Source organism: Hemiscyllium ocellatum, chromosome 28, assembly GCF_020745735.1.
Source record: "Hemiscyllium ocellatum isolate sHemOce1 chromosome 28, sHemOce1.pat.X.cur, whole genome shotgun sequence".
In the NCBI taxonomy this organism is placed as follows: domain Eukaryota; kingdom Metazoa; phylum Chordata; class Chondrichthyes; order Orectolobiformes; family Hemiscylliidae; genus Hemiscyllium; species Hemiscyllium ocellatum.
The window spans coordinates 15,470,131-15,496,850 of record NC_083428.1 but is presented as its reverse complement, the minus strand read 5'-3'; the positions used below and the strand labels follow the sequence as shown (position 1 = coordinate 15,496,850).

Sequence of the window (26,720 nt, the reverse complement as noted above, 5' to 3'; positions counted from 1 at the left end):
TTCAAAGCCTCTATCATACCACAAGCTGCTTGGGGTACAGTAATTGTTTTAGAGACAATAATGTAACAGTTTAGCTGTGACCTCAATAGTCATTTAAAATGTATATATGTCAAGTTTTTTCTTCTTAAAAAAAAGTGCTTCTTCATAACTTATGCTCATTCTGCAAAGTTGTAGCAATTTGTGTCACCTAATGGAGTTAGTGAGAATGGAAGATGACTTTCTGGAATCCAAAACCTAATTTGTGTCTGTGTTGTTTAACAAATTGTGTGTTTAAAATCTCAAATAATCATCACATTAATTAAATCTGTCCATTAGAAGAGCGCTTTGGTCCACTTCCAGAATATTGCCTACAAATATCCACCAGATATGTCATCATACCTGTAAAATCAACTTTTTGAATGCTTCACTTGCTAGACACCAATCTCCATCCTTCATAAAGCAGCTTAGTGATCCACTCTTTAAGCCCAGGCTCAAAGTGATGGATCTTTATGATGGATGGAAAAGTTGGGATTTAATCATAGAAGAGTTGGAAAGAGAAAACAAAGGCCTACTTGTTGCACTCAATGCTAAAGCAAAATGTTTCCCACCACCCAAACATCTCTCAATCTCGGTGGCATGCATTCCCTTTCCCAACTTTGGTTTGAATGTGGCAGTGATCAAGGGATCTCCAAATGTCCAGCTTTAGCGATATTTCCAAACAGCTAAGCACAATGTAGTGCTCAAACAGCAAAATGGGAAGTAAAAGCCATTCTTTCACTTAATTTTAGAAGTGACAATTTAGAACAACACAATTGGGGCCTAAATGGAAGATTAAAGTCACTGAAACATCCAACATTTAAAACAACTTTGGTTTAGTAAAATCAAATGAAATCCCACAAATATAAACTTATTCTTTCAGCACCAGTTACACTGCTTAGCAATGATCTTATCATGGTGTTAAAAGGTCAATCCATTATTTAACAAAGTGCAACTTTTATAAATATTTATTCATGGAATATTGGTGTTGTTGGCTAGATCAGCATTTATTGCCCATCCCTAACTAAGAGTCAACCATATTGTTGTAGGTCTGGAGTCACATGTAGGCCAGACCATGCAAGGATGGTTGTTTCCTTCCCTACAGGATATTAATGAATCAGGTGGCTTTTTTCTTAAAACGAAAATGAATAGTAGTTACTGTCACCATGAGGCTTGCTTTGTTTTAAAAAAAATCAGTTTGTTTCAGTTGAATTAAAGTATCATCTACCGTGGTGGGATTCAGAACCATGTGCCCAGAACATTAACATGAGGTTCTAGATCACTTGGCCAATTTTTTAAAAACTATAGCGAGATTAACACAGACTATAATTGATCTATTAATGTCCAACAAGTAATTCTCACAGGCAACAGACACTACACTTCAGTTAAATCCCTTCACAGAAAACACAATGGAGGTCAGGACATAAGCACAGTATTGTTGTGGCCAGAGACTATGAAGCAAAATTCCAAAGGAAATTATTGTATATTTTTATGTTTAAATTGTTTCATTTAAAATGGACAACCTTGTTGGATTTATAAAATGGCTGAGGATAGTCATATGATTGTATTCCGGAAGCTTAATTAAATTGTACAGCCACTCCAAATAAAGATGACAGAAATGGTTTGCTAAGGACGTGCTATCTACTTCCAGCCAGCTCTGGAAGAAGGAAAACATCAAGACCCATAATGCTGAAATGAATGCTAATACATTTACAGTCACCTTGTCATAGTCAGAGACATACAGCACAGAAACAGATCGAGATCCCTCGGTCCAACTCATCTATGCCGACCAGATATCCTAAAGTAATGTAGTCCCATTTGCCAGCATTTGGCCCGATTCCTCTTAACCCTTCCTATTCATGTACCCATCTAGATGATTTTTAAACATTGGAATTGTACGAGTCTCCACCAATTCCTCTGGCAGCTCATTCCATATATGCACCATCCTGTGTGAAAAAGTTGCCCCTTATAAATCTTTCCTCTCTCACCTTAAACCTATGCCCTCTAGTTCAGGACTTCCCCACCCTGGGGAAAAAAAAAGACCTTTGCTATTCACCCTATCATGACTTTTTAAAACCTCCATAAGGCCATCCCTCAGCCTTCAGCACTCCAGGGAAAATAGTTCCAGCCTATTCACCTCTCCTTATAGATGATGCCCTCCAACCCTGACAACATCCTTGTAAATCTTTTCTGAACCCTTTCAAATTACCCATCTTCTCTAAATTAGGGAGACCAGAATTGAACACAGTATTCCAAAAGTGGCCTCACCAAAGTTCAGAAAAGCTCTTGAAACATTTTTCTGGTCCATTTACATCATTGACTTGGCCAGCATTTATTGCCCATCCCTAGCTGCCTTTGAAAAAATGGTGCCGAGCTGCCTACTTGAACCACTGCGGTCCACATACAGAAGGTCGACCCACAATAACCTGAGGGAATTATTCTCTAAAAAGAGAAGTAAAACAAAGCTGCAAACTTAATATCCTTTCAGTTAACCTACGAGCACTTGGAATGCCCATCCTTGTCACAAAAGTGAAATCACAGTCGTTAAATTGCTTCAATTTATTAATCTGAGATTCTAAGTCAGTTGCTATTTTAACTCCATAGAGAAATCAAGACTCCAGGCTAGGTTGGCTAGAATGGATTTTGCCTCCACAAAAAAAGGGAAACCTACTGGCAATTTGTCACGTTTCCTCCCGTGTTCCTTAATTTCTAGAGTGCTCCTGCATACAAATGTAGTAGTAAGGCAATTCCTCATATACAGTCATAGAAATGTACAGCTCGGAAACCGACTCTTCAGTCCAACTCATCTATGCCGATCAGATATCCTAGATTAATCTAGTCCCATTTGCCAGCACTTGGCCCATATCCCTCTATAATTCTTCCTATTCATATCTCCATCCAGATGCCTTTGAAGTAGTATAATTGTACCAGCCTTCACCACTTCCTCTGGAAGCTTATTCCATACACACGCCTCGATATGCAAGAAGAGTTGCAGAGTTGTTTATCTTGGTAGAAAGACAATCATTGAGAGATAGTTATTATGGCACAAAAGGATGTTAGCTGAAAATGTGTTGCTGGAAAAGTGCAGCAGGTCAGGCAGCATCCAAACAGCAGGAGAATCTACGTTTCCTTCCTGAAGAAGGGCTCATGCCCGAAACATCGATTCTCCTGCTCTTTGGATGCTGCCTGACCTGCTGCGCTTTTCCAGCAACACATTTTCAGCTCTGATCTCCAGCATCTGCAGACCTCACTTTCTTCACAAAAGGATGTTATCCAACCAATTGAGTTCATTACAGCTGTCAAGCAATCGAACCAGTTCTACTCTGCTACTTAATCCCTATTGTCCTGCAAACTTGTTTCCCCAATTAGAACCAAAAGAACTACAAAGGATGTAAATCAGAAACAAAAATAGAAGTTGCTGGAAAAGCTCAGCAGGTCTGGCAGCATCTGCGAAGAGCAATCAGAGTTCATGTTTCAGGCCCAATAACCCTTACTTCCCTCATATGCCAATCTAATTTCCTTCCAAAATAATGCTCCTTCTCTGCTTCTAACACCCTCTTAAACAGAGCTCCAAGTCATTAGTTCTTGTTAAGTAAAGGAGCTCTCCTTCACATTATCATTGGAACTCTTACCAAAACCTTACATTTGTGCATCCCTTTCCAGATCTGAATATAGTACTCCAGCTATGGTCTAAGCAAAGTGCTATAATTTCAGAATAAATCCCCTACTTTCCCATTCAATACCGCTTTTTAAAATTAAGCACAAAATCCTATGTTTTGCTGATTTCTCATTAAATGTCCTTTCACTTTCAAAGATCTCTGGACATGTGCCATCAGATGGGCAATGGGCCAATGAGTGGGAGATGGGAGTTTAATTTAAATAAATGTGTGGTGTTGCATTTTAGAAAGGCAAATCAGGGCAAGACTTCTACACTTAATGATAAGGTCCTGGGCAGTGTTGCTGAACAAAGAGACCTTGGAGTGCAGATTCATAGTTCCTTGAAAGTGGTGTTCCAGGTAGATAGGATAGTGAAGGCGTCATTTGGTATGCCTTCCTTTATTGGTCAGTGCATTGACTGTTGGAGTTGGGAGGTCATGTTGCGGTGTACAGGACGTTGGTTCGATCACTTTTGGAATATTGTGCGCACTTCTGGTCTCCCTTCTATTAGATGGATGGTGTGAAACTTCGAATGTTGCCAGGTTTGATCTAAAGGGAGAGGCTGAATAGGCTGGAACTATTTTCCCTGGAGCACCACAGGGCTTAGGGGTGACCCTATAGAAGTTTATAATATGATGAGGGCATGGATAGGATAAATAGACATGGTCATTTACTTGGGTTGGGCAAGTCCAGAACTGGAGGGAATAGGTTTAGGGTGAGGGAGGGAAAATTTGAGATCGAAGGGACAACGTTTTCACATAGAGGGTGGTACCTGTATAGAATGAGCTGCCAGAGGAAATGGTGGAAGCTGGTACAATAACAATGTCTAAATGCATTGTTATTAAATTGGGTTTAAGAGAGATATGGACCAAGTGCTAGCAAATGGGACTGTATTAGTTTGGGATATCTGATTGGGATGGTAAGTTGGACCCAAGAGTCTGTTTCTGTGCTATACATCTCTGTGAAGTTTATCAGTCTCTCTCTATCCATTCAGCATAAATGCATCAAGTTGCACTTTCTTGAATTTAATTTCATCAGCCATATCTGCCCATTGTGCTTGCCTATTATCAACCGCAGCCAATCAGCATCAGCTCCACAATCAGCCACAATTTCCAAGTTTGGAATTGCTGCGTTAGGTAATATCTTAGACACTTCTTGGGGATGCCAATGCTGCATGCTATTTTTCCCATGCAGGGATTTAAATCTAAATATATCCATTTAAATAGTTCTTTGGTGCCAACAAGAACCTTGGAGGTCATATACTGGACATGTCAATAGAATACTAAGCATATTTTAACATTTTCTCCGTAGGTTTTTGTAACTCATTGATCACAAATGCAATCAACAGGCAGCAACAACACATCCATGATGGAGCATTTAACCTTGTGCATCACTTGAAAATTATGGTGTGATATTTTGATTAAAGTACAGGCTTTATGAAGGAGAAAGTAATGCTACGGGCAAATTTGTTACAGGTTTTCAAATTAATTGACCATACACAAAAAAGTTAACATCTCCAGAAGTACTCTCGCAGACAGCCTTTGAAATCTGAAGAAAGCAATGGGATTGATTAAGCTAGATAGTTTTGAACATGAAATTTCTTCGTCATTTATGAAATTATGACTATCGAGTATGCAGATCAGAAAACTTAAACAGAGCTTCAGTTTCTGTAGCCTGCAGTGAACTCAGCGATCATTTAAGCACGGTCCATGATTTATAAAACCGTAACTTAATCAACATAGCATTGTGACTCATGTCCATGCAGCAGGGAAGGACAGACATTTCAAATTCAACCTCCAGAAAGTGTGGTCAACCTGCTGAGTTGTCCAGGCCCTATAGTTATAGTTTTGTAATCAGATTTCAAATTTCACATTAAAAGCATTTTTATTCCTTCATCTGAATTGGGGGGAAAAGGATGTTCAAGAAATATTAAAACAAACAGTTTTGCAGATTAAGTTGATAAAATCAAAGGAATTTTTATTGATGTGAATTCTGACAATGGTATCACATACTGCTGAGGCGGTGTGGCAACATGAAAAAGTTTATCAAGTTTCATTTTTAAAGAATTATTATATTTTAGCAGTACAGATTTAGCACAAAAGTTAGTGCATTACATATAACATGACCAAACATTAGTACAGTGTAATGGCCAAACACCATAAACTAGCCCCCCATCTATACAAAAATGGTACAATCCAAACCAAATACATTTCTAAGGATTTGTCACTCAAGGATTCCAATAAAAGTATAACTCTCAATAATCATACTGTGCCTATCATTTTTAAAGAAATTAATTATGGAACAAGTGTGACTCGAGCAGAATGATTTCAAACTTCGATCAAAGTTGATCCTTCAGAGGGGCATATTTTGAAGATTAAAAAGGTGAAAGTCACAAAACAACAAAGTGACCATATTGATTGGGCCTTTTCTTTCCTGGACAACAGGACCACAAAATATTGGCAAATCAAGCTCCATCAATATTACCACTAACTGGACAGTAGCAAAATTGTATTATAAATATACTAGCTGCAGTCTATTGGGAATTGCAATCCAGAAAACAAGAAACTAGCTTACTCTAAACATACTATATATAATCATACCAACAATACTGAGGTGTGGGAGATGACAAACACTTTAAGCTCAATGATGAAAAGCAGTCGCAAGTGATAACTCTAGTACATTTTAAACCCCGCCATCACTTAAATGTCTCAACAGGAAACCAGTGCTACAAAGTGAGTCTCTTGGGATGTTTCTTCATTAGGTGGAAGACAGTCAGCAGAATTTGCAGACTCAAGTTAAACCAAACCAGCAACACACAAGTTCCAAAAAGATTGCTGGATTCAGACAAGGCAAACTTTGGTGGTTCAAGTCCAAAGTAGAAGCATTATGGAGCCTGGGAAAAATCTTGCATGTTCTGGTCCTATAAAATTATATTTGTAGCAACTTTTGAGGGCTTGCAATTCCTGCATGTTGTATTACTGAGCAATGTTTGTGGTATGTGAGCTCTATTTACACAATAGGGCCTTGATTTAAACATAAAATATTTGCCTGATTCTGGTAACCTCCTCAGACCTACAATAAAACCAATAGCAGGAAGCTTAAAAACTATTATGTTTATTCACTTTGATTTTAATTTCCACACCATCCACTTTCCAGACCAGAGAAATAAAATGCGCCATCTTAGTTTCAGTTACCTGTAAATATGAAGGTGGGGACTACAGTATTATTCTGTCATTTTAAAAAGTCTCTATTCACGATGATAAACTTGGTTAATGGAAGACTCCTGCAAGCACAATTTAAAATATCAAAACAACATTTTCTGAGGAAAGTACCACTATAATAACAGGAACAACCTGAATACATTAGAACAGCACCATACTGTGAACTGCAGAAGCCAATTTTCACTCTAAGCATGCAGAACTGAGACAGCACACCTATTGGACTACATTTAAAAAGTTGGAAGGTGAAACATTTGCATTCACAAATTCCAACTGCATCAAATTAATTATGACGACAATTTGCAATTGATAGAACTGAATATTAATTATCACTTACATGTAACAGAACACAAATTTCTGTCTAAGAAAAAGCAAATTGTTACCAGGAGCATTTTAGTCCAGTTTATACAGGTGAAATAGGCCTAGAATATGATATACTGTCCCTTTAACCAATTGTCTGCTAGTGCCAATGGCATCATACACAGTGGGTTGAAAGGTACTAGCAGTTAAATTGTTTAAATTTAATTTTTCTGTAGAGATCCAAATACTTTAGGATCTGAATAGATCAATACTTTTAATCGTGTTGAAGATGACATTCTCTGACATCTACAAAACCTGTCCATTCTGTAGTCTTGCTTAAAGTTGCATAGGCTTCTCCCTAGGAAAACAAAAAAAAAATTTCAATTCCGTATTTATTTGAATAAATGGCTATAATTAACAGAACACCAAAGATAATGAAAATCTGAAATAAAAACAGCAATAAGTCAAAATCCTAGAAATACTCAGGTTAGGCCACACCTCACCACTAATGGTCAAATTTGAGGATGGTGTGAATAATTTTTCGCTCTTTCTGTATTAAACTGCCATTCACTTCAAGAAAAAGATAAATTAAGTTGCCACCTGCCTTTATGATGGCATAATATTTCACTGGAATGGTATACCTATATAAAATATTCATGGCATTACTCTTTTCCCACTTAAAATTCTCATTTTCTGAGCAACTAACCTACATAGTTTTTGCCAATGGAACACAACCAAAAGAATCTTGGTGCCCAACTGTTTTTGGTGTTATAGTAATAAGCATAAACTCATAGCTGTATTACATAAGGTACAAAATCATTGAAACAGTTGTCATACCACTGAATTTTCATAGCGTGGAGAGCTAATTAAGCAAAATCACCCTGCATTTAATTATTATTTATCAACTCGTTAGAACAAGTTCTGACATCTCCATGGCAGGTGTGACTTGAATGTGGACTAATGCTCTCAAACTCTTGAGCCAAATTACGGTCCATGAGAATTTTAATCAATGCAGTGAACGGAAACAGTAACAAGAAACCTTTCACAAAATATCACAGTCAACATGAAGTCCTCTATACAGGTCATGAAACACTTACATTTATAACATACTTTCCTAAACACACTTCTCAGCAGGATAGCACCATAATCCTTGTGCTGACTCAAGTTTGTTCCTAATCAAATTCAAAAGTAAATTATCTGGTCATAATGACATTACTGGCTGCCATTTTTTTCTTAAAATTGGTGCCTGCAAGGCACTTTGGGACATTCTGTGGGCATGTAACGCACTATGTAAACACAAGACTTGTCCACTTTAAAAACATTATGCGCTAGTATTCATTCGGTTGAGTATTCATAAAACATTTAACACACGCTAGGTTTTAGGTCAATAGGTGCCAATCTGCCTTGTTATGCTCCATATGCAATTGACAAAAATGTTAAAACAAAAGAAAAATGCAGGCTGCATTGTGCAGTGCCTTTTTATGAAGGTATCGAAAAATAATTATCGCCACACAAAGGTGAATGATTCAGCGTCAAGAACTTGGTGAAACAGGGAACAGTTCACATGAGTCAGCAAAGACTTAGCTATTTAATGGAAGTCTCTCCTGACCTTTCCTGAAGGATGAAACCAAATCAGTTGGAGTTTCGCTGTCTGATATTTTTATCCTTGTGATTCATGGATGCATTACTTTTCCTACAGGTGAAAGAATAAAATCCAGTTATAAGCTACTTGCATTAGCTTATGTAAAAACAGATTTTTAATATGAAATTATTTGGACAAACTTACAAGGGTGCAGATCCTTGTTCGTCATCTGGTTATCAAATCAGCATGCAAACGAAAAACAAACAAGTGTTAGTAAGGATATATGAACATCTTTAATAAATTCACAGTTAACATTTTATTTTGTCATTCAATTTCTTAATATGAAATTTTTGTTCAGCTTTGTAACAAATGTTACTCTGGTCAAGAGTGTAAGATTTTAGACCATAGACAAAGGTACCTCAACACCATAATGTGGCAGACTATCAGCAGTTCTTGGTGTTGAAGCTACAGGATAAACCACTAACATTGAAAGACAGAACAATTCCAGAAAGAGGCCAACATCACTATCGTGGCATTAACACCTGTTGAGATAGTACTGAAACCAGATGTATAAACCAGCATTTAGCATTTGCTTTGCTAGGTTCCCTAGAAATTGCAGGGATTTTTCATTGCTTTCTCAAGGTCCTCAGCAAACCAAGCGACAACACTGCACCTTAATTTCATAATGCACCATTTGAGAAGTTACCTTCAGGTGTCAAACATGTTTATTGCTGTAAGGGATATATTCTCTAAAAACAGATGATTTCCCATTGGAATATGCCTTGCCATTGCAGCTGTGATTTGTGGTTTTCAAACCTACCACCTTAAACCTGTAAGCAAAAAAAGCAGCAATTTCTTACTCCTAAAACCAGCACTAAAATAGGCAGAATTCTAAAATTAGCACCAGAGTACAGCTGCGAATCAGCAGCAGCCTTGTGTTGTTGGCAAGCTGTTTAGCAGTGCTCATCCTAAATGAGGTACAAGTTTAGGCTCAAGGTCTTGGGAGTCTCCAAAAGCCCTGTCAGAATATCCACTGAAATGCATTTTTTGTTTGAATTACAATGTTGACTCAGTTATTTTTTAAACCAATATCCAATGACAATGATTTGGAGACATTCTGTGATTATGGGAATGCACCTTTTGCCTAATCCTGTTTGCTTCCATTTTAGCAGTACTGTAAATCGAAAAACTGATTACAGCTTACTGACAAAAGCTGATTACAGTTGCATATAAAAACACAACTAAATGCATTGCCACAGGGTTATGATTTGGAGATGCCAGTGTTGGACTGGGGCATACAAAGTTAAAAATCATACAACACCAGGTTATAGTCCAACAGGTTTAATTGGAAGCACATTAGCTTTCGGAGAGGCGCTCTATCAGGTGAAGGAGCAGCGCTCCAAAAGCTAGCGCTTCCAATTAAACCTGTTGGACTATAACCTGGTGTTGTGAGATTTTTAACTTTGTACACTGTAGAGTTAGCCTTAGATGAAACTTACTTTATCAAACAAGTAGATTGGGATGGGGAGAGGAAAGGGGGAGGTATAATTTCTGCAGTATTTAAAGAGCTATGTGGAAAGTGCAGAAAGTGTGATCGATTGGATAGCTTTACCAAAGAACACACTAAGGAATAACAGGCTGACTGGACTTCATTCTATCTTGTATCATTCTATGAATCCATCATTCCCATTTCATTCCAATATTCCTGTGGGATTATGTCTTCCATTCTCCCATCCAAACAAATTTTCCCCTGATCTTACCAAAACATTTTCTTTATACTTATGTTACATGGAGTTATTTATGGTAGCAAGAGGAGTAGTAATCACTGCAGTAATATTATAATTTGTGACATTTGGTTTACAAAATTGAAGCCCTCAGAGGACTTTACCATGAAGTTCATAAAATAGTAAACATTTGCCATCTGTAGGTCATGGTGCAGTGCTCTATGATTAATGGAATGGGTCAAATCAAAAAACCTACATGACACGCAGTATTCGGTTCTATTTTGAATATAAATAAAATAGTATAGGATGCAAGGACGTTTACAAGTATCCTTATGTCTGATGTTATGACTTTGGATACTTGTTATATTCGATATCACCCATTCACAATCAATCATTCTTTAATTTTAGAATGATGTGCTGAGAAGCAAACATAGTTAAGCATGATATGTGGCTTTACAGCATTCTGAAGTGACAGCTAAAGGCCATGTTGAACCAGCAATTTGTTCGATTTACAGTAACTTAATGCTAAACATATCAAAAGCACAACAGTGCAGTGACGTCAGGAACCTGAATTCTGAGCGACTCAGGTAACACAGTATGTCGCTTCAGACTGACATGCATTTTATTCCACTTACCACAGGATATGAACCAGCAGCACATGAGAAAGAAAAGATTTTTCATCAAGGAATAGCATTTTGCTTCAACTGCTTAGAGAGAGACCTTGTACTTAACTAACAGCAAGTGAACAGAAGCTTTAAAATGTCAGTGCTCCAGTGTTTCAATTGCCATACTATCTTAACCAAATAGCTTAGGGTTGAAATTTGTCAAACAGTAACACAAAGCAGGTTTATAACCAATTTTACATTATGTCCAATTTTAATTTCTACTGCAATTTGATGGAAACAAAACAGTGCTATGAAAATGAAAAGAGGCCCGGGTAAATTGACTATTGATGCGCTATGACGCAGTTTCTCTCTCTTGGTAAAGATTAATTTCATTCTCGGCTCATGTGTCCTAAAATAGCAGAACCACAGAGGTAAGCAAATTCTAGTGCCTCTACCTGTTGAGCAACAAACATTTAGTTCTAATACATTATATAATAAATACATTAGAAGGTACGTAAACAGAAAGTGAAGAAACTTCGCAGATTGGCAGCACTTGCAGAGAGAAAACAGCTAATGTTTCAAGTCCAGTGACCCTCCTTTTCCTGAAAAGAATGCTTACTGGACTGGAAACATTACTACCTTTCTGACCACAGATGCTACCAAACCTGCTGAGGACCTCCAGCAATTTCTGTTTTGCTTCAGCTTTCCAGTATCTGCAGTTCTGTATTCCTTCAGATGTTCTCTATACTGTATTTTGAATCACATGAACCTTAATCAAAGCCAGCCATGCAGATTGTGGCAACCAAAATGAGTCTTCACTGAAATTAAAAATGTGTAGATCATCAGAATTATGTTTTGACAATTTTGATTTAGTGGGTGTGGCAAGTGTTTCCTGAGGCTTGAAGAAATTGGGAAATTAAAGGGATGTGAGAATTGCTGCATGGCATAGGTCAATGTTTCTTCAGCAACTTTTGCAGATCAGATGGAAGTGTGCTTCTCCTCGGTTTGTTTCTCAAGCTAATCTATTAGTTGGCTAACTCATATCACCGCACCATCGTGACTTCTCCCACTGCAGCCTTCCTGACCCAGTCTCAATATTGTCAGCAAAAAAATATAATCGTTTAAATAAAAACAGTTCAATTGTTATCTCAGCAGTTGGCATGGGCCTCACATCATCCTTGTAGCTACAGCGGTGACTATATTCAGTTCGGAGTAATTGAAAAATGCACAAACCCTTACTAAAATTGCAAATCTAAACTTTCAGACATTCAACAATAGAAAAAGCAACACTGGACTCCTTGTATCAATGTACTGCACTACTTTTCAAACAGTTATTTCATTGTGTATTTACAATGCATGGGGAATGCATTTACTATAAAGGCTAGTTATTGTGTAAGGGGAGAGACAAACAAGGCATGGTCAATTTATCTGAAACCAGATTTCAATTCACTTCATGCTGTGGTATATGCCCAAGCCCATACCATTACATGGTTTGTGGCTAACTAGCTAGTCCAACTGAAGACCAATGCACTAATAATAAACACAGTGGAGGATGACATGGTGTTGTATAAACGATGTCCTGCAATGTGAATAAGATCTCTCACTTGCTGTACAATCAGAAGAAAATATGTTGGAACTTTCAATCTTATTCGATCAATTTTCTTTTCTTAGAGAATCTGTATTTTATACAGCCTACTCCTGACGAAAGGTTTCATACAAACCATTAACTTTTATTTTACCTTTAAATAAAAAAACAATCAAATGTGCATTTCCAGCACTTTGGTTTTAGTTTAACAATGGTTTCTGGTCAAATCAGATTCCACTGAACAGAAATTAACATTTTGGTCAAATTAAGTGACCCGCTCGTACACATAATAAAAATGACATCTACACATTTTCCATCTGTAATTCACTGAAAATTAAAACAGTATCAAAGGGTAACAACATTAAATTTGATAATTACTTTTGGAAGCTTACATGTATCTTAGTTATGTAGCAATGTCAAAACGTTGCAAGCATAATGAAAAGAATACCTAGAATACTGGGTTCAAGGGGAGCTCTATGACAATTTCATAACATCACTTCCACTTCTAACTAAATACTCCTGTAATTCATATTCTGAAATGTGTCATTCCCCTCAACTTTTATGATACTCCTTAAAACCAACCCTACTGATCACATTTACGGTTAGCTGCCCTTACATCTCCCAGGCTCGCCACTGAATTTTCCAATTACGCATCTTGTAAAATGAATGGACTGTTTCAAGTCAAAAGGAACTTGTACATGTTGTTTCAGTTTCAATGGAAAATAAATATCTAATTACATTCTCGGACTCTGACAAAAAGAAATAAGATAGAGAAGTTTCTATTCAAACAATTTCTAAAAATCTTAGGATCATGTCCTTGCCAGAATTTGAATCTTGCGATTTTTCAGGGAAAAAGAAATTGGAACCTTACTTCAGTAAATAGGAGACATGAAATCAAGTGAATACATTTCTAGGTGGTACCAAGGGTAATTTGAGCCAAAGCAGAGAAAATGACCAACATGCCAATCCAATAACTAACCTAACATGCTGCCAATATACCATCTAGCCAAATTATTCTGCTAAGTCATTTTGAATTAACAATTAAAACTGACAATGTATAGCAATTTATAGAAATGTCCAAATTTTAGCCAACCAGAATGGAGACTACTGCAGGATGTTTCATCTTGCTTGCTACTTACCCTAAGTTGTGCTGTTACGAGCAAAACATGGTATTTCAAAAACCGAGTGACTAAGCAGCAAAATAGAAGGAAGGAGATTGCAGTTGTAACAATTTTTTGGGCACTCAATGTTCTCCTCCTTAATGGAGGAGGCATCATAGGTTCATTCCCTGCATGTTCCTAGTGTTATATAATGTCTAGCATCATTCAGTGGCATGAAAGCCAACAAGAATGAAACAGAAATTCAGTGCATATCTTCGGTACTAGCTAGCTTTTTGAGAAACTCTGTTCATAAATGAAATCAAATGCACTTTTAGTTAACTGTGCACCAATTTCTTCCCCCAAGCCATCAGACTCCTTAACACTGTATGGTCACATTCTATCCCAGTTGCAATTCTTTGCACGACTTTTCGAATTGCTGCTAAAACAATGGTTTATTAATGATCATTCATTATTAAACTGTGAGTCGTCTACCATTGTGCCTATTGTTTTGTGTCAGGAATTATTGTGCTGCCTCGTGTGCCTTGCACTTTATGCTGCCTGTGTATGACTGTACTCTAGTTTAATTTGTGTTTTACATGTAGCACCTTGGTCCTGGAAGAACACTGCTGTGTTTTTACTGTATCAAGTTATACATGGTATAAATGACAAATACAGATATACTCTTGACTCTGGTAAGGATAAAGTTATAAATTTCAAGAGAGCAGAAGCTCATGTATATCAAAAGTGATTAAAAGGCATGTTATTAACTTACCATCTGAAATTTCATCAGGCTTTCTCCTTTTCTCATAAATGAAGATAATTGCAACAAGCACAATCACCTCTGCAACAATTCCCAAAAAGGGCCAAAGAGCAGCTAAACGGCCACGAACTCGAAGGTGAATGGTTACTGCTCGGTTGCCAACCTCATTGGTCGCATTACAAACATAATATCCTTGGTCTTCCTCAATAGTCAGAGAACGGATGCGCAACTGTGTCTCATGTGCTGTATTCTTGATTTCAAATCTTCCTGTTGAATTGGTAATTACCTACATTGGAAACAAACATTCCATTAAACCATTAATTTCAAATCGCAAGTACTACTCAAATATTCACAATGTTCTCAATGCTAATAAAACACTCCCATATATATTAAGACACATCTGGTTTTCAAATATATCATGGTTTCAAATGGTGGATGTCTGCTTTTTAAATGATTTTTTTTATTCATTCACTGGATGTGAGTGCACAGTTGGGCCAGCATTTATTATCCAATTGTTGTTGCCCTCATGAAAGTGGTGGTGACCTGGCTCCCCAAACTTATGATGTCCATTTGGCAAAAGTAGACCCACAATGCTATTTGGAGGGAGCTATAGGTTCTTCACAACAACAGTGAAGAAAGAAACAAATTATTCCCAAATCAGGATGGCGAGTGGCTTACAGTGGACTTACAACTGGTGGGTTTTCCACATATCTGCCATTCTTGCCCTTACTGCTGGTGGCATTCTTCAGAAGGGGCTGTCTAATAAATCTTGGCAAATTTCACAATGCATCTTGCAGATGATGCACACTGCTGATATTCAGTGGAGGGAGTGAATATTTGTGGACAGTGTTCAATAAATGGGCTCTCTCCTGGATAGTGTCAAGCTGGGAACATCCTCCTTTCTCACCTTACAATGAAAGGGAAGGTCACTGATATAGCAGCTAAAGATGGCTGGATTGAGGACACTACCCTGATGAACACCTGCAGAAAGTCTCATATAGCTGGGAGTATATATCTCCAATGACCACAATCATCTTTATTTTAGCTAGATATGACCAGTTTTTCACCCTCACTACTGCTAAATGCCACAGGCTCTAGTTTCGTTCAGGCCCCTTGTGATCCACCTCCTCTGGAATGCAACTTTTATGTCCACATTTGAACCAAGGCTGTAGTGCAGTCAGGAGCTAAGTGATCTGGTGGAACCAAACTGAGCAATAATGAGCAGATCACTGCAAAGTAATTGCTGCTTATTAGCACTTCATAATACCATCTATTACTTTTCTGATGATAGAGATAGGTTGACTGGACAGAAACTAGTAGAGTTGGAGTTATCCCGATCTGTGTGTACAGGAAATTACTTGGCAACATTCCACATTGTTGCACAGATGTCAATGTTGTAGCTGTATTAGAATATTAGCTAGAGGGACAGCAGGCTCTGGAATGCATGTCCTCTGCACCACTGCCTAAATGTTGTTAGGCCCATAGCCATAGAATCTCCAGCTGTTTCTTGATATGTGGAATGAATAGAATTTGCTGAAGACTAACCTCCAGTGATGCCCAATATCATAGATGAGGCAGAGATAGATCAACCACTCAGTAATGCTGGTTGAAGATTTTTGCAAATGCTTCAGAGCCTTCTCTTTTCCACTGATGGCTGGACATCTCCAATGAGTATGGGGATATTTGTGGAGTCCTGTCCTCCAGTCAGTTGTTTAATATCCCACCACCATTCATGATAGGATGTGTCAGGACTTCAGAGCTTAGATCAGATCTCTTGGTGGTAGAATAATTTAGACTTAGTTATCAGTCACTTCTTACACTGCTTGGCCCACCAATCTCTTTTTCAAGCTTCAATAAGTGGACATGTCACTTTTAGAATGTCCTTCTGCATTCTCCATTGCACCAGGATTTTGAGAGGACTTGAACAGAAAAGCAGAAATGTACCTCTGAGGCTGTAGGAGGTTCTAGTCAGGCCACATTTGGAGTAGTATGCACAGTTTTGGGCCCATATCTCTGGAAGATGTACTGGCTCCAAAGCATGTTCAAAAGTTCACAAGAATGGTCCCAGGAATGAAAAGTTTAACATACAAGGAACATTCAAGGACTCTGGGTTTACACAATGGAGTTTACAAGGATATGGGGGGTGGGGGGTAGAGAAATCTAATTGAAACATACAGAATACTGAATGGCCTGGACAGAGTAGCTGTTGGGAAGATGATTCTATTCGTAGGATAGACCAGGACCCAAGGGAACAGCATTCAAGTAAAGGGAAGACCTTTTAAAATGCAGAGAAGGAGAATCTTCTTCAGCCACAGTGGTGAATCTATGGAATTCACTACCACAGAAGGTTATGGAGGCCAGCTCAGCTGAATATATTTAAGATTGAGATAGATTGATTCTCTTGGTGCTCAGAACCTAAGGTGCTGGGGAGAAAGAGGATGAGAAACTTATTATTATCAGTCATGAATGAATGGCTGACCAAGCTCAATGGACGAAATGGTCTAATTTCTGCTATGTCTTATGGTGGAGGCAGCTATGCCCTTTAGTACTTGACCACTTTGGTCAGCAGTGGGGCTGCCAAGCTACTTTTAGGTGATCAGTCACTAACTAGAGTACATTCTGTTCCCTTGTCACTCTGTGCTTCCTCCACATGGAGACATAGGCTCGACGCAAGGTTGGGTTTTCACAAAGTGTCGAGTGAACATTCAGGACTTCCTGGACAACTCCCTCCTGACTATTTACCACTTTCCTGCCATCTCTGCTGAACCTTTCCTGTTAGTGATACATGTCATACCACAGAAAGATGATGGCATTTTGACCAGCTGTTATATAGCTCTCCCAAGTTTGGAATTAGCTCCCAGACATCAATGAGGAGAATTCTGAAGTGTTGGCAAGGCTGAATTTGCCATTTTGTATTCCATAGAATCCAGACAGTGTGGGAGCAGGCCATTTGGCCCAACGACTCTGAAGAGCATCCCACCCACATCTCCTCACTCCCCCACCCCTACCTACATTTCCAAAGGCTAATCCATCTAGCCTGTAAATACTTGGACACAATGGAAAATTTAGCATTGCCAATCCACCTAACCTGCACAACTTTGGGAAGATACCAGAGCACCCAGCACAAACACAGTCACCAATTGCTGGAATTGAACCAGGGTCCCTGGTACTGTGAGGCAACAGAGTTAACCAATGAACCACAAATTCTTGGTCAATACCAGTTATCTATCTGGTTTCACTACTTAAGACATTTTTACCATTGATACTTTTTATTCATGAGGGGAATGTGGACACCACTGGATGGGCCACATTTCTTACCTGTCCCTAGTTACCCTTGAGAAGGTGGTGGTAAGCAGCTGCCTTGAACTGCTGCAGTCCCTGTGCTGTAGTGAGACCACCAATACTGAAGGGAAAGAATTCCAGACATTTACCCCAACAAAATTGAAGGAATGGGAGTACGCTTCCAAGTTAGGATGGAGAATGACTTGGGGGGGGAGAACTTGCAAATGTATCTGCAATTCTTTTCCTTCTAGGTGGCCATTGTTTTGCAGGTGCTGACTAAGAAAACTTGAATTTCTGCAATGCATTGTGTAGATAGTACACACTGCTCCAATTGAACATTGTTGGATGTGGAGTCAAATCAAGCAGTCTGAATTCACCCTTAAGTGTTAAGCTTCAGGTGTTGTTGGAGCTGCACATATCCAGGCAAGTGAGCAGTGACTAGGGAGAGAATAGAGTCCCTCAAAGATCAGCAAGGCAGCCTTTATGTGGAGCCGCAGAAAATGGGGGAAGATACTAAATGAGTATTTTGCATCTGTATTTACTGTGGAAAAGTATATGGAAGATATAGACTGTAAGGAATTAGATGGTGACATTTTGCAAAATGCCATATTACAGAGGAGGAAGTGCTGGACGTCTTGAAACAGGTAAAGGTGGATAAATCCCCAGTACCTGATCAGGTGTACTTGAGAAATCTGTGAGAAGCTAGAGAAATGATTGCTGGGCCTCTTAATGAGATATTTGTATCATCGATAATCACAGATGAGGTGCCAGAAGACTGGAGGTTGGCTAATGTGATGCCACTATTTAAGATGGGTGGTAAGGACAAGCAGGGGAACTATAGACCAGTGAGCCTGACGTTGGCGGTGGGCAAGTTGTTGGAACAAATCCTGAGGGACAGGATGTACATGTGTTTGGAAAGGCAAGGACTGATTAGGGATAGTCAACATGGCTTTATGCATGGGAAATCATGTCTTACAAACTTGATTGAGTTTTTTGAGGAACTAACTAAGATGAACAATGAGGGCAGAGCAGTAGATGTGACCTATATGGACTTCAGTAAGGTGTTCGACAAGGTTTCCCATGCGAGACTGGTTAGCAAGGTTAGATCTCACGAAATACAGGGAGAACTAGCTTCAAGGTAGAAGACAGAGGGTGGTGGTGGAGGGTTGTTTTTCAGACTCGAGGTCTGTGACCAGTGAAGTGTCACAAGAATCGGTGCTGGGTCCTCTACTTTTTGTCATTTACATAAATGATTTGGATGTGAGCAAAAGGAGGTTCAGTTAGTAAGTTTGCAGATGACACCAAAATTGGAGGTGTAGCGGACAGTGAAGAGGGTTACCTCAGATTACAGCAGGATCTTGACCAGATGGGCCAATGGGCTGAGAAGTGGCAGATGGAGTTTAATTCAGATAAATGCAAGGTGCTGCATTTTGGGAAAGCAAATTTTAGCAAGACTTAATGGTAAGGTCCTAGAAAGTGTTTCTGAACAAATAGACCTTGGAGTGCAGGTTCATACCTCCTTGAAAGTGGAGTCGCAGGTAGATAGGATAGTGAAGGTGTTTGGTATGCATTCTTTTATTGGTCAGAGTATTGAGTACAGGAGTTGGGAGGTCATGTCGTGTACAGCCGCAACATTGGTTAGGCCACTTTTGGAATATTACGTGCAATTCTGGGTCGGGTGCTGGCAGGTGGGACTAAATTGGGTTGTGATATCTGGTCGGCATGGACGGGTTGGACCAAAGGTCTGTTTCCATGCTGAATATCTCTATGTATTCTATCACACTGACTTGTGCTTTGTAGATGCTGACAGGCTTTTTGAGGAATCTGTTGTTCAGTTCCTTGTTGCAGTATTCCTACTTTCTGACCTGCTCTTGTAGCCACTGTATTTACGTGGCTACTTCTGTAAAGGGTCTGGTCAAGTTAACTCTCTACAGGTTGACGGTGGGGTTTTCAGCGATGGAAACCCAATGCCAAGAGGCAGTGGTTAGTTGTCCCTCAGTGGAGATGGTCATTGTCTAACATTACTGTGGTACAATGTTACTTGCCACTTATCAGCCCAAACTAGATACTGTCCAGGTTTTGCTGCATTTGGACATCGATTGCTTCAGGATCTGAGTCATCGCAAAAGGTGCGGAAATGTTTTCTAGTCATCAGTAAATTATCCCAACTTCTGATCTAAATTCATGAAGCAGCTGATGGTTGGACATAGAATACTGATGAATTTTTGCAGAAATGTCCTGAAGCTGGGATGACTAACCTCCAACACCAGCTGTCTTATGTCAGATATGACACCAAACCAAGTCCAAAATTACATAATGTTGTTCAATGTAACAACAGTACTCCAACAGCTCCCTGACAATTCAGACTGATATTCAGTAAAAGACTATTGGGTTTAAAATATATATTACATACATTTCCTTTAGCGATATGCTTAAAATGATATTTTAAGCAGCTGTTAACCACAGGTGATCTCGATTACATTAGAAAAGCATACAACGTGCTCATGAATCTAATTGCATAACTATGAGCAAAACTGTGAACTGTGATACAAAAGCTGAATCACTAGAACTCAACAAATACTTCTGCAATGGCTGCACTTCAATCATGCTTAGGGACTGAAATATTTTAATAGTTGATTAAATATGTTGATGCTGCATTTCACAGCAAAATTAAAAATGCTAACGGTAAAGGAGTAATACTGAATAGGTGTAATCAAAGTATAGAAATATCTTAAGACAGTCATGAACAGTTAGTTAATAATGCCCTTGTTTACCTCATGACCGTCATCAGTCTTTCGAGACCACAACCAGTTCTCGACTGGTGGATACCCGCTGCTTTTGCATGTGAGTACACCAACATCACCTTCGTTCCCATGTTCAGATTTCTTGTCACTGCTTACACCAGGTGCAGCTAGGTTAAAAAAAACACTTTTTACACATTTCAAAATGAGCCCAATCAGCATTCTCCATTTCTGCTGGAGTTTGTATCAACTGCATTCACCCTCTACCCAGCAAAGAACTGACCTCACCATATCATCATGGCACATCATGGACTAATTTAGAACACATTTCAGCAGTTCAATACTGAAGTTTGCAGCACAATGAAACCTTACATTTCAATGTGCTGCTGGACTGCTATGTTCAAGGACAGGCACCCATCTCATACATCAGATCAGTCCGCATTTTAGAGCACTTAGCTTGATTTCTTAGTACTCATTTGAATGTTCTTGGAATCTCTGCCTTGCCTTTTAGCGCCAGAAAGCCAAGTAGCCCGCCATGTTTGCCAGATCTGATCTAGAGGGCTGAAATGTTTGTGATACAGTGCTGTACACCCTTACAACATATGCAACTCTGCCTATGGTTCAACCATATGGTCATGTCCAAAGTCTAAAGATTATGGAATTCAATGTAGGTAAGATGGAGTTCAATGTAGATTCATGGAGTTCAATATAGGTAAGTGTGAAGTGATTCACTTTGGTTAGAGTGACAAGAAGATGGAGTACTGGGCTAATGGTCAGATACTTGGTAGAGTGGATCTTGGTATCCATGTAAACAGATCTCTGAAAGTTGCCACCCAGGTAAGTAGTGTTGTGAAGAAGGCATATGGCGTACTGGCTTTTATTGGTAGAGGAATTGAGTTCCGGAGTCCCGAGTCCAGTTGTATAAGACTGGTGTGGCTGCATCTGCAGTAATGTGCGCAGTTTTGGTCGCCATACTATAGAAAGGATGTGGAGGTACTGGAACGGGTGCAGAGGAGGTTTACCAGGATATTGCCTGGGATGGTAGGAAGATCGTATGAGGAAAGGCTGAGGCACTTGGTGTGTTTTCATTGGAGAAAAGATGGTTTGGGGTGACTTGATAGAGGTGTACAAGATGATTAGGGGTTTAGATAGGTTCTCATTGTCAACCCTTTTTCCACGTATGGAGTCAGCTATTACGAGGGGGAATAGCTTTAAATTAAGGGGAGGTAGGTATAGGACAGATGTTAGGGGTAGATTCTTTACTCAGCGAGTCTTGAGTTCATGGAATGCCCTGCCAGTAGCAGTGGTGGACTCTACCTCTTTACGGGCATTTAAACGAGCATTGGATAGGCACACGGAGGATAGTGGGCTAGGGTCGGCGCAACATCGAGGGCCAAAGGGCCTGTACTGCGCTGTATTTTTCTATGTTCTATTAGTCTTTAGTCCAATCAAGGGGCACTATGATCAGTGAGAGGGCTGGTCCTCTCGGTCAAGAAAGGTAATAAAAGGCAAAGTGAGTGAGTTGGACACTCAGAAGTTAGTTCGGGGAAAGAGTGGACAAGAACTATTGTGGGAAGATAGACCATGAACCATGGGAGTCAGATGCAATGGCAGTGTTAGAATGAGTATGAGATAACAGAAATAGTGGGACTTACAGTTGTGGAGCACAGGCCATTAACCTTCTTAAGAATTTCTGCAGAGTCCACTGGAGCAAGGCCAATGCTGGATGGTTATTTTAGACCAGACTAGCAGCATTTGAAACTGTGTATAGCCAGAGTGGTAGCTATGATGTGCAAAGCATGAATGCTACAAAGTCCCAGCACTGGTAAGCACTCTATGCCACAGCAGAGTCATAGAGATGGGGTGTGTAGGTGAGCAGCAGGGAACCGTGTAAGTAGCCAAGGATCATGGAGGGAAACCTTGCAACAAACTCCCCAAAAGTGACGCAGCCGGAATATGGGAAAATTCATCTGATGTTTTTCAACAATTCTTTTGTAATTACATGCACATCTATCACAGAAACTGGACATGACTCCAATCTATACTTTTATTTAGCTTGTTCACACTATCATCAAGGAATATGCATGTAAAATTCTTTACCTTTCACATAGATGCTACGGTTGACAACAGGTGTAGTGAAGTAATGGCAGCTGTACTCTCCTGAATGTTTTGCATCAACACCAGTCAGTCTAAAGAAAAAAAAAGTGAATGCAGTCAAAAGGAAAATATTTCAATTAAACACACAAGATTCTGTTATGAACAATAACAGATTTTCTGGGTGAAATATTTATTCAAATTTACCATGTAAGCGTTTTCTAAAATAAAAATTGTAAACTGGCTCTTAATCCTGAAGGAGGCTGATGAATCTTAAAATGTTCATCAGATAGACATAACTAATGAAGCCGATATGATGTGACTACTTCCTAAAGGCCATGTACACCACAAACAGAAAATTAAATGCTTATTTTGATTCTAACTCTCAAAGTAACCACATATAATTTAAACCACTAAGAAAAAATTATTTTAATCAACTTTTAACTCAACATTTCACACAGTTATATATTCAGTTTCTTATGGATCCTGTGTGTAAACTGTACAAAACTTTTTACTCCATTTGACCCACCGACTTTTGATGTTTTATTTATCATTAAATACATTTGGCATCTCAAATTAACAAGACAGAGCATCCCAAAATTATGATTGCAATCAAGAGCTGAAAGTTTGGTATCCCAAAACTGTTGCCATGGAGACTGGACAGTTATAACAGCCATTCTCCTGCTTGCACAGTCACCATTCCTATCCCATACTCTGTTTTCACGATTAGCTTTTATGCAAAGGCATAGATAAATATTAATTAAAAATTGGAGCAACTGCAAAACATTGTAGCAACAGATACCTTCAACAAATTGCCAAATAAAGCAAGAATCACTGCAACATCTTTCCAAAACTCTGTATATTCATAAATAGTATGTAAATATCTTGGATGAGTGGCACAAAAGGTTTGAAAGAAAGAAAAAAAAATTCAGGAAACTTTTTAATGCAAAGTTTAAATACTCAAATTCCTACAATTCAAACTTGAAAGACGTTGTGACAATAAATATAAGAGCAATTTATACTGAAAGGTTCAATACCTACGCCAAATACTAATATGAAACAGGACTTTGCTCATGGACAAAAATCCCTCCTGGGGAGGGGGCAAAGAGAAAGGAGGAGAGGATAGGTTAAGAAAAACAGTAAAACAACAAAGCATTACAACAATGGGGTAATGGAAGAAAAATATCCGAAGTGGTAATTCTGACATAAGTTATTGACGTGTTTTTTTTCTTAAAAATAGAATTTTTCAGGAGCTAGCTGACAGTAAAAACACTGATACGTACGTGTATTCCATAATTGTTGAATTCCCACTGTTACTGGTGTCTGAGATATTCATGCCATCCTTTTTCCACACATGCCCCTCAATAACAGAGGGTGGATTTGTCAGGTTGCAGCGAAGTATTGTTTCTGATAAAGATTCCCCCAACTCCAAGACAGGAGGATCCACAAGAATTATTGGGTCTGGTTGTAAGAAAGAACGAGTTGTTCAGCTTGAGACTAAGATTGCCACAAAAAGTAATCAAGCTTTCATACTTCATTCAATATGCATGTATACATTAAAACAAAATGAATGATCCACACAAAGCACTAACAACAATAAACCTCAAATAATTCAATTAACAATTTTACTATTTAAAAGCATGAACTATAAACATGCAAAAACCATTTTCAATTCAATATATGGCTTTCAACTCAAACAATAGTCAAGTGAAAGCTTGCACTGTGAACGGAAATATTATTGTACAGTTTTTAGTAGTATTACAAAAAGTATAATTGCTTTGTTGAGACATTTGCACAAATTGGTTTCAAAGGAGGAAAGTAAACTACTAAAGCTCTTTACAGCAGCAAAATGCAAACCCTCTACAAACCCTCCCCAAAGGATGGTCAAAAATATTTTTTCCACTGACCACAAAAGTACACGACCTGCCCGGAAAGTTGATTATCAACTAAGTTGATGAGTCAAATCACATGTAAATAAATCTCTATGATCTGGTTTCTAGAAAAATGAGGTGCAGGTTCAAGTCCCACCCTCTCCAGATGTGTGAAATTACATCTGAACAGATTAAGAAAATACCTACTTCATTGTAACCAAACTACTGTTTTGTTGTCACAAACTTCAGCCTACACAAAACAGATAGGATACTTGAGCTATCTGCTAGTTTGATCTCTGCACAAAAAGATACAAAGTTGAATAAAAGTGTTGAAACAGAGACCATTCTGTTTCAAAAAAGGTCACGTACCCTCAACACTGTATAAACCCATTGGTAACATGCCAGTATCATCTTAGAGAGACTAGTTGTTGTTCGTAAATAAGGGTACACAATAACCAATTCATTCATTGGTACGAAAGAAAATGTTACAACCAAAGAAATCTGATCAGAGACTGAGGTTCCTGTTTATTCTCATTTTCCCACACATAATAGGTTTGCACTGTAGTATTTTAGCCACTGTAACAAACTAGCAAAATGCAAGGGCACTACAGCACAGGACATGGCAAGGAGAAGGTTAAGGAGAATTCTATGCACTCAAAGTCAGAATATGGATGAGGAGAACATGGCAACCATTACAGATATCAAAATGACAATCACAATGTAGCCGTTCAGACACCACCGAATAATCTATGCCTTCCTAAAGTTTTCAGGTGCCATCTTCTAACTTTGAAGGTAAAAGTGCAAAATCCAGTAACAAAGTGTGAGATTGCAACATTACAAAAGGAATTTTTTAAGCAAAACCTTTCTTATTCCAAAATTTGGTCCATAATGCTTTGGAGGGGTAAACAAGTTTAAAGTGTTTGTTTTTTTCATAAAAATGTGCAGTTTCCACCAGCTCTTTAAATATTGTGCCTGATCAGTTTCATTCGACAGCTAGAAATCCATTAATTCAAGAGTTCTTCTTGTGGGAGTCAAAATAACTTAAATAATTTTTTCTTCAATATTCAAATGCTGTGAAACAATCTCACAACCTTGCACCAAGTCACTGGATAAAAACAGGTAACTGCCAAGGTGGAGAAGGGTTGGTAAGGCTTTGATCACAGGACAGCGGTGCATGTGCCAGGAGCTTTTCTTGAAAGGATGGCAAAAGGGACACCAATATGCATACCAGGCTCTTGGGACAAAGCTACTGGTACACATGTCTGCCTCAACTTGGCAATCACCACTCACGTTCAATGACTATTAATGTCGCCTGGGACCGTATCCACTTGACTTTTGGACTCTTTTGTAAATCATTACGGTAGGGGTCATTACTGGCTCTGCATTCATATATGCCAGTGTCCTCGATACTTAGATTCATTATCTTGATAGAGCTCTTGGCATCAATGTTATAGCTGGAGTTGACTTTGACTCGCCGTTGCCATGCACCATCATAGAGCTGTGACATTACCTCTGAATCATTGCCCTCTGTGGCCCACCACTGAATTTCAGGTGTGGGCTTTCCAGTTACCTCACAGTTCAATTCTACATCCTCTTCCATTAGCTTTACTTCAGACAGAGGTGACTTTGTAAAGCCAGCTGCAATAAAAAGGCCATTTGCAATAAAAGAAAAAGTTGAATACATTTAAGCTGCATACATTTATGTTAATGAACATATTCAATAATATTAAAGGAATATACTAAAAATGTTCTCACAAAGCATTACTCTACTTCTCCAAACAAGCATACAGGTGCTTTTGGCACACTGATAGTGCCCAAGGTTCAAGTCCCAATTATTTCAGAGATGTGTGATAAACTTATATTGATTGATTAAAAATGAGTTTGCCTTTAAATTTCATAATTAAAACACACCATCAGCTAGTAATGTTATGTCACTGCAACTCTCGTGTCAAGATATGTTAGCCATCAGCCTCGGCCATATTCACAATGTACACTACTCACTTGTTTATGAAATGTGTTTAAAGGCAGGATTTTGAAACATTTCAACATACACACTTATCTGACAGTCAATTAATTGATTCAAATCTTGGAAGGGAAAGATCAGTAATAAAGCTGTCTGTCATTGAATTTCAGTGCACATCCAACAAACATTTCACAGATAATTGCACAAGTTAAAAATACCGAAAG

The 26,720-nt window shown here is 38.7% G+C and overlaps 1 protein-coding gene across 1 annotated transcript in view; it reads right to left on the bottom strand.

Moving 5' to 3' along the window:
* Positions 1-5,623: 5,623 nt before the first annotated feature.
* The window catches only part of bsg (basigin), a 31,309-nt gene continuing 10,212 nt past the window's right edge, over positions 5,624-26,720 (bottom strand). The window contains exons 2-8 of the mRNA XM_060846291.1: positions 23,946-24,123; positions 22,669-22,757; positions 20,602-20,738; positions 14,559-14,832; positions 8,977-9,001; positions 8,800-8,883; positions 5,624-7,548 (exon numbers count right to left, since the gene is read on the bottom strand). Coding sequence (XP_060702274.1) covers positions 8,823-8,883; positions 8,977-9,001; positions 14,559-14,832; positions 20,602-20,738; positions 22,669-22,757; positions 23,946-24,123 — 764 coding nt within the window. The 3' untranslated portion in view covers positions 5,624-7,548; positions 8,800-8,822. The remainder of the gene's footprint in view (positions 7,549-8,799; positions 8,884-8,976; positions 9,002-14,558; positions 14,833-20,601; positions 20,739-22,668; positions 22,758-23,945; positions 24,124-26,720) is intronic.